The 8,495-nt window shown below is 30.1% G+C and overlaps 3 protein-coding genes across 3 annotated transcripts in view; all 3 read left to right on the top strand.

Annotated features, from left to right (window-relative positions):
* HELRODRAFT_180340 (hypothetical protein) overlaps window positions 1-1,098 on the top strand; it is a gene marked incomplete at both ends in the record, with an annotated part of 2,243 nt that extends 1,145 nt beyond the window's left edge. Inside the window, one exon of the mRNA XM_009029659.1 lies at window positions 654-1,098. Coding sequence (XP_009027907.1) covers window positions 654-1,098 — 445 coding nt within the window. The remainder of the gene's footprint in view (window positions 1-653) is intronic.
* A 2,809-nt stretch (window positions 1,099-3,907) lies between these two features.
* On the top strand, window positions 3,908-6,193 carry HELRODRAFT_180339 (hypothetical protein; the record flags this gene model as incomplete). Its single annotated transcript, XM_009029658.1, has 4 exons — window positions 3,908-4,072; window positions 4,942-5,115; window positions 5,795-5,895; window positions 6,079-6,193. The coding sequence occupies 4 exons, from the start codon at window positions 3,908-3,910 to the stop codon at window positions 6,191-6,193; spliced, it is 555 nt and encodes a 184-aa protein (XP_009027906.1).
* Window positions 6,194-7,407: 1,214 nt separating this feature from the next.
* HELRODRAFT_180338 (hypothetical protein) lies at window positions 7,408-8,275 on the top strand (the record flags this gene model as incomplete). Its single annotated transcript, XM_009029657.1, has 2 exons — window positions 7,408-7,688; window positions 8,188-8,275. 2 exons carry the CDS (start codon window positions 7,408-7,410, stop codon window positions 8,273-8,275), a joined length of 369 nt encoding a protein of 122 aa, XP_009027905.1.
* Between the last annotated feature and the right edge of the window lie 220 nt (window positions 8,276-8,495).

Here is an 8,495-nt window from a genome sequence, read left to right as displayed (position 1 = left end):
AATAACAACAACAATAACAACAACCGCAACAACAACAGCCGTATCATTAGAAACCAAATCGACAACAAAATGAATGACAAAAATAAGATAATATTTTATTACAAAAATACCTTTTCAATGGCGTATAAAGAAGATGAAAGAATTTTAAAAGGAATAATACGCAGAAACGTAGTAGCCTCAAATCCAATTAATAATGCTGTTCTTCGAATTTACTATCAAAATTTAAAAACATCCCAACTAATCATGAAAAATAATTGCCTTCCTGCAACTACTCAACTACAACAAAGTCATCTAATATATGAATATAAATGCTCCGTCGGTGAATGTTCGCACCGCAACAATGCTTCATATATTGGAATGACAACTACCACTTTGTCAAGACGTTTGACCATGCATCTACAAGATGGAGCAATTAAACAACATTATCAACAACAGCATAACATCACTTTAACACGACAAATGTTAAATAACACGCACATAGTTTATTGCAATAACAACATCACAAACCTGAAAATAGCTGAATCAATTTTCATACAAAACAAAAATCCCTCCATGAACATTCAAGTACAGTCTAACAACATTCTACCTTCAAATAGACTACTAAATAAAAACAACAATCATTATAATTATAACAACAACAATTACGACAACAGCAATAATTATAACAATGTTATCACCAACAATATTGATGATGTAAACAACAATCATACCAATGGTGACAACCTTAACAACAACATCAACAACACCAACAACAACATCAACAATAATAACAACAACAACACTGTAGATACCAATGCTACAACCCACAGCGCAAATATCAGTTGCAATTGGAACATCATCAATAGTGACAACCCTAACAACAACATCAACAACACCAACAACAACATCAACAACAACAGCATCAACAATAACAACAACAACAACAACAACAACAGTGTCAACACCGTAGATACCAACGCTATAACCCACAGCGCAAATATCACTTGCAAATGGAACATCATCACAAGAAGCAAGAAGAACCACAGCGATGATAATAATAATAATAACGTTAACAACAACAATAATAATAATAATAATAACGTTTTTAAATATTGTTAAAATAATATTAAGAATATGTCGTTAATTAAATAAATTAATTCGCGCTTCTCGGCTGAGCGTTGATATTTACTTTAACAACCATAATATAAACAATCTTGCAGTTAAAAATTTTAAAAATCGCGTTTTATATTGTTTATAGTTATTAAATTTATTTTATTAGTTTTCTGTTTTAATTAAATAATTTATATAAATTAATAATTACTTGTTCCTTCTTATCAAATATCTTACATACTTTATATATAATGCACTGAAGATGTGTTATCTATAACTCGAAATAGCTATTTGCAAATTTATTTAATAAAAATTTTTAAAAAACAATGAAATGTCTAATTTCTCTGAAATTAATAAATTAAAAAGAAATATAAAAAAGTTGAACAATGTTGAAAGTAGTGTTGAATTTTTGAAATGTTGCGTTAACAACAGTCTGTTACCAAAATATATATATATATATATATATATAATAAATTTAATACATTAAATTAAACAATTTAAACAATTTTTACAATATTGTAAAAATAATATTATTAATATGTAGTTAATTAAATAAATTAATTCGCGCTTCTCGGCTGAGCGTTGATATTTATCTTAACAACCATAATATAAACAATCTTGCCGTTAAAATTTTAAAAATCGCGTTTTATATTAATTAATGTCATTAAATTTATTTTATTGGTTTTCTGTTTTAATTAAATAATTTATATAAATTAATAATTACTTGTTCCTTCTTATCAAATATCTTACATACCTTATATATAATGCACTGAAGATGTGTTATCTATAACTTGAAATAGCTATTTGCAAATTTATTTAATAAAAATTTTTAAAAAACAATAAAATGTCTGATTTCTCTGACATTAATAAATAAAAAAGAAATATAAAAAAATTTAACAATGTTGAAAGTAGTTTTAAATTTTTGAAATGTTGCGTTAACAACAGTCTGTTACCAAATATATATATATATATATATATATATATATATATATATATATATATCAGTGGCGTAGCGAGGGAGCAGTCTGGGTAATTGCCCGGGTGCCATTTCGAGGGGGTGGATTTGAAGTTTTTCTATAAAAAATAATATCTAACCAAAGATTATTAAAAGCATTTAAGAAAATTATATAAAATTTAAACAAAATATTTTGATTAAAATTATCAATTTAGCTAAAATATATCTTAGTCTGGGAATACTCGATTTGGAAATTAATATAAATTAGTGGTCTTTGGTATTAGAGCGTCTAAATCAGTGGGATGCCTGTCAAGCATGGCTATTTCAAATTTCTTCCGCTATACGTACACCAAAAAGACACTAATTACTCATAAATAAATTAAATAATGCATGAAATAAATCAATCAAAAATTAATTAAAATTAATAAAATTTTTAAAAAATGATTAAATAATTATCAATAAACTATAAAAATTGAAAAAATAAGGTAAAGATGAAGTATAATCATGGGAACTAAAAAATGAGACCAGACTCTAAAACGAACTGAAAATGTGCGCGGGTGCGTTCGGTTCTCTTTAGGTATTCTAAATATATGGCCTAAATTAATGTAATTTTTTGTTTGACAAATTTTTTCAAAACGCGCCCAACCATCAATTTGAATATTTTAACACAAAGAAGGCGCGTTGTAAAAATTTCTATATTTTTTTAATAAAATCAAAAGCTTAAATTATAACATTTGTCAAAATTATAATTATACAAATTAATTTTGTTCGAACGATCAATTTAGTTTTTAATATTTGAAAATATGATTTTAAAATAAATATAAATTAGTAATCTTTGGTATTAGGGTGCCCAAATCATTAGTTGTTTGTTTAAACGCAGATTCTGTAGAGATCAACAATCATTTATTAATTATCTTATATATTAATTATTATTAAAGATTATTGCAATTTTCAATGTTACCTAATCTATGTTAATTTTTATTTTTTTGCTTCTCTCTCGATCTTCTTTCTTTTTCCTGAGAGCTTGTAAACGAGACGGTTCGAGATTCACGTTAGAATAAAGTTAATATTTTTTACGCCTGAATTGTTTTGTTTATTTTACTTCACAACAAGGTGTCTTGTTAGTAGCAGAACGCTCCTACTAACAAATTGGTGACCCCGACGTGATTCTTCTGACTTCTTCGCAATAAATTTTTAATTTTTAACATGGCGGAATCCGGATTAAATAATATCGACATGATATCCATCAAGTTGCCCACCTTTATGGATACAGCATCGACAGAACGGTTTGCAATTGCTGAAGCTCAGTTTCATCTCCGAAAAGTTAGTTAATCGAAAATTCTATCATCGCTACCGGCAAATTTGGTTGCAAAATTACCACAACAATTGTTTCATGATAGAAATTATGACGGCCTTAAAACAGCGGTGATACCGATTTACAAAAGACCAAAACCAGAATTGTTCGCTCGCTTGATCGGAGATACTAAAATGACCGGCAGACCATCACACTATTTACAAGAATTATTAGCAACAGCTAATAAAATTAGAGGGGGAGACGAACTTGTACGTCATATATTTATAAAAGCTCTTCCAACAACAATTTCTCCATTCATCGCCGCACAAAAAGATTTCGATCTACAGTGATTGGGAAATTTAGCAGATGAACTAATCCCATTTGCTAAAACGAAATTTACGCTATGAAAAGAGAAACCACTAAAAACAACAACACACTTTGCAACAGAACGAGTTCAACAAACAGCATCCCTGATACGAACATCCTAATCAACGTTTGCCCATTTTATAAAGACCAACGCACTCAAATCTGCACTTACATTTTGGCGACAAATCGAAAATGTGCAAACCATGGTGCAGATGGCCAAACAAAAAAAGTTTACAAATTCAACCATCTTCAAGACCTCCACCTCTAACCCAGATAAGATCACCCGCAGACAACATTTCTTTACCCCAGCCGTCGGAAAACTGATCAGGCGAGCCGAAGTCGCATCAATCGGCTCTCCACTTTTTGAAGTTGCCGCTAGAATTGGATGCACAGCATTAAAATTAATAGTAAATACAGGCGCATCAGTCACAATCATTCCAACAAAATTTTCAGCATGATTATGTTTGCAACCTACTGCCGTTCACCTGTCAACTGCGAGTGGTCAAAGTATTACCTGTCATGGAAAAACCATTGTTGAAATCCATATCCTATCATTGCACAGAACATCAAATGGAATGTTGTAATTGCAGATATTGTCAAACCTTTGTTAGGTAAAAATTAGTCAATATGTCGTAAACAAATGTCCCAAGTTTATGATATGTTGATATTGACTACGACTGTTCAAATAAAAATATCTTTTTTGAGTTTTATACAAATTGAAGAAAATGCTAAAAGTTTAGTAGAAACTGCTACTAGTAGATTAAAAGAAGACAAAATAGATTTTGAAAATTGTTGATCTCAACGCTAATGTTATGGCTGGTCGTGAAAATGGTGACAGTGAACGTATAAAGAAATTGAATCCTTCAGCACTTTTTGTGAATTGTAATAACCCTTCCCTAAATTGAGTGGGTGTACATGTAGCTAAAGAAGATATTGCAATGATAACATTTTTTGGAATAAATAAATGAAGAGCTGTATGTTTTTTTTTATGATCAATACAACGATTGTATAAATTGAAAGATGGTGTCCTGTCCATATATCACTTAAATCAGAATCTGAAACGAAATAGAGTTCGAAAATCATTTGATATATAGTACCTACTGGAGCAATTAATAAACAATGCTTCACAGACCATTGAAACAAGATCTGGGGCAAATTTCTTACATTGTTTGATTTTTTTGTTATTTTGAAAAGTTTCTGGTATCGAATTTTGAAATTCATTTACCGTGTTCGAAAGAGGCAACAGGATCTTAAAATAAACTTTTATAACGCAGCCAATGATACTGAAGCCCTTAAAAATCAGTTGTTTAATAACAAAGATCTAATTGTCAAGAAATGTATTGAAACGGGAAAAAACTGTTCAAACAGTACGACGTGGAAATTGAAAGACGGACAAAAAGAAAAAACGATGGTCTGAAGAAACATGTAAAGACGTTGGTCTGCATGCCGAGGAAGAACTACGAAGAATTATGAAAAGCGCTGTTGACAGAATAAATTCAGAGATTAGTGACAGATTTGCATGACTAAATGAAGCTGGTCAAAAATTAGGATTCTTTCTGGATTTTAAAAATTTTAGTGTTCCCCAAGGAAGTGTCCTTGGGCCAACTCTTTTTCTCATATTCGTCAACGATATAGATGACTGCATTTCATCATGCCCTGTTTCTATGCTGCTTTTTGCGGACGACATCAAATTATACGCCCGATCATCTAACTCTATTCAACTTCAACGGTCAATCAACAATATCGTATCATGGAGTAACAAATGGCAACTGCCACTGTCCCCTAACAAATGCTCAACTTGTTCCTTCATTCCATCAAGAAATACTACAGTTACAAATCAATACACGATTGATCACCATGTTTTGACACCTAATGAGTGTTTTAAAGATCTTGGCGTAATAATTGACAAACAACTTAACTTCAATCGGCATATCAATGACATCACGCACAAGGCATCAACACGAGCTCGGCTTATAATTAAATGTTTTACATCAAGAGACAAAAACCTACTAATTAAAGCTTATTGTACCTATACTCGTCCCTTGTTGGAATATTGTTCTCCTGTCTGGAATCCTCATTATCGATATCAGCTGATGAAGATCGAAAGTGTTCAGAGAAGATTTACTAAAGCCATCCCCTCAATTCGCCATCTTCCATACCTATCACGTTTAAACTCAGTTGGCTTGCAAACGTTAGAATATCGTAGATTGATTTTCGACCTGTGTTTTTTATTCAAAATATTGAACAACATCATCAACTCCGATCTGATTGATCAATTTACCCCGTCGTCATATCTATCAACTCGAGGTCATCACCGTAGACTGCACGAATCCAATTCTAATAACAACACAACAAAATACTTTTTTTGCAACAGGATAGTTAAAATTTGGAATGCACTGCCTGAGGAAGTAGTTTCCTCACCTTCATATGCCATTTTTAAAACGAAACTACTTACTGTTGACCTTAGAAATTTTTTGCAGATTAAATAACTTAATAACTATCCATGTTTATTGTTTGTATTTTTCTGATTATGGTCTCCATATTATGCAAAACCTGTCATTTCTTTCTTTTTCGAGATACATTTTTTTTTTACTCTTTGATATATTATAAATTATATAATATTTCAAACATTTAACACAATTATGCTTTCCATATATTGTTCAACTTGTCTTTTTACACTGTATTATAGGAATCTCGTGTTGTGTTCTATTGGAATTAAATGCTGTATATATGTGTTTGTGTGTGTGTGTGTGTGTATGTATATATATTTTTAGCTGTTCACATTTAATTCACTGTTTATGACCTTGACCATACTTGTTATTTTTTAACTTTGCTCATTAATGATTAGCTGAATGATATTGACGATGTGACTGGTAGTTATTTTATTATTTTGGTTGTTTTCATTATATTTCTGCTTCACTGTTACTATTAATTAGTTATTGAATCTTCTTTTTTTTTCTTTTTTATTATATTTGAAGAATTGTTGATTTTTTTCCCTGACTGGGTAAGCGGCATGTCAATGCCCTCTGGTCAGTTGGGTCAAATAAATAAATAAATAAATAAATATTATACAATCAAAAAAATGATAACTTGAAAATAAAATGTTTACATTCAGTATTGATTGTACTGAATTATATCACGATATATCTGACTGCAGAATGACTACTCGTGAAAAAAATATTTTAACATAAGAAGATCTTCTTAAATTTATAACTAAATACGGAAACCAAAGCATTCAATAGATTAAAATTAATACTAAATTATTTTAAAGCTACAATGAGTCAACAGTGATTAAGCAGCTTGGCATTGCTGAGTATTGAAGAAAATGAAATGAATTGTTTAAATATTGATGAGATAGATAATCAACGAGTTTGCTTCAGCAAAAACCACAAAAGTTGACATCCAATGAAATATATTATCATTTTTTTTTCAATTGTTTGTTAAATAAGTAAAATTAAAAATTTTTGTTTGTTGCTTCTTTTATTTTTTGCAAATATGATTTTTGTAACCATTTTTTGACAATTTACTTTTTACTTTTTAATGTAATCATATATAACTTAGTTTTGGATTGATTTAATAAAAAATTGAATTTTTGTTATCAAGTGGCACTTATAAGAAATTTGCCCAGATTGAATTTTATAGACGTTTAGTTATTTTGTTACGAATTTTTCATTTTTATTTACTACACTACACCGTTGGTACGATGGATTGCGTCATCGGTGGGTCTTCAGGTGAGCAAAGAGTCCAATTCTTGACAAGCATCCCCGTGAACAAAACTGACAGACTCATGCTCCCGTGCCAATGCTGCTTTGAACATCGAATTTACGACGTTTTCTTTTATCATCAAGTGAGCGATTTGAATTCTTTAAAATCCATCGACCGCGGACTTGCAATTCCTTCTCTTCTCCGAATGCCGAAAAGCATCATTACAATAGGAGCCTGGGTTGAGTCGACATTTCTTCAGGTTGTCTCTCATCACAGAAAGTAAGACAGTAAAATTTTTGGGAGTTATGTTGAACCCCAAAAGTTAAGCCACATGTTTCTAACATCTGTTCTAAATTGTCAAGATCAATTGGGGTCATAAACAAAATCAAATTTTATTTACCAAAACCATGCTTGAACATGCTTTACAACACTATAGTTTTGCCGCACGTTTCTTATTGTAATATTATCTGGTCAGGTACATGTTCAACAGTAACAAATCCAATAATAATATTAATGAAAAGAGCAATTAGGACAATAACAGTATCAAAAAAACTCACTCATGCAAAACCTCTTTTTCAGCAGACAAATAATTTAAGCTTCAACCAACTAAAGCTACACTGTGCAGTTTGTTTTGTTTACAAACAACTTTTGAATAAATTACCACAGATGTTCAGCTATTACTACAATTACTGTAACGCAAAAAGAAAAAGAGAAAAAAAAAATTTTTAAAGACGATTAATTCAAAAACAAATATGCTCTTCAACCATATCATATGCAGGGGTCCAAGAAGCTGGAACCACGTTTTACAAATGGGTTTTCCTGTAGATATCTTTAATGTGAAAAATTTAAGAAATAAATTGAAATAGTTTTTAATAAACTGTGATTGTGATTATTAAGTTGTATTTTGCGAAAGTTCAAATTTTGTCAATTATTTTTGGTAATGACATGTAGATGTGTACGAACATGCTGTATGTTTATCTTGGTTTTTGTTTAATAATTTTAATTATATATGTGTTAATCTTCTTATATATTTTTATAATTTGTTAGTAAGATTGCGGCTTATTTGTTTTAATATATGACTGTATA

The sequence above is a fragment of the Helobdella robusta genome (genome assembly GCF_000326865.2).
Source record: "Helobdella robusta unplaced genomic scaffold HELROscaffold_61, whole genome shotgun sequence".
NCBI lineage: Eukaryota > Metazoa > Annelida > Clitellata > Rhynchobdellida > Glossiphoniidae > Helobdella > Helobdella robusta.
Note: the sequence above shows the minus strand (reverse complement) of the source record. Positions and strands in the feature narration are given on the sequence as shown.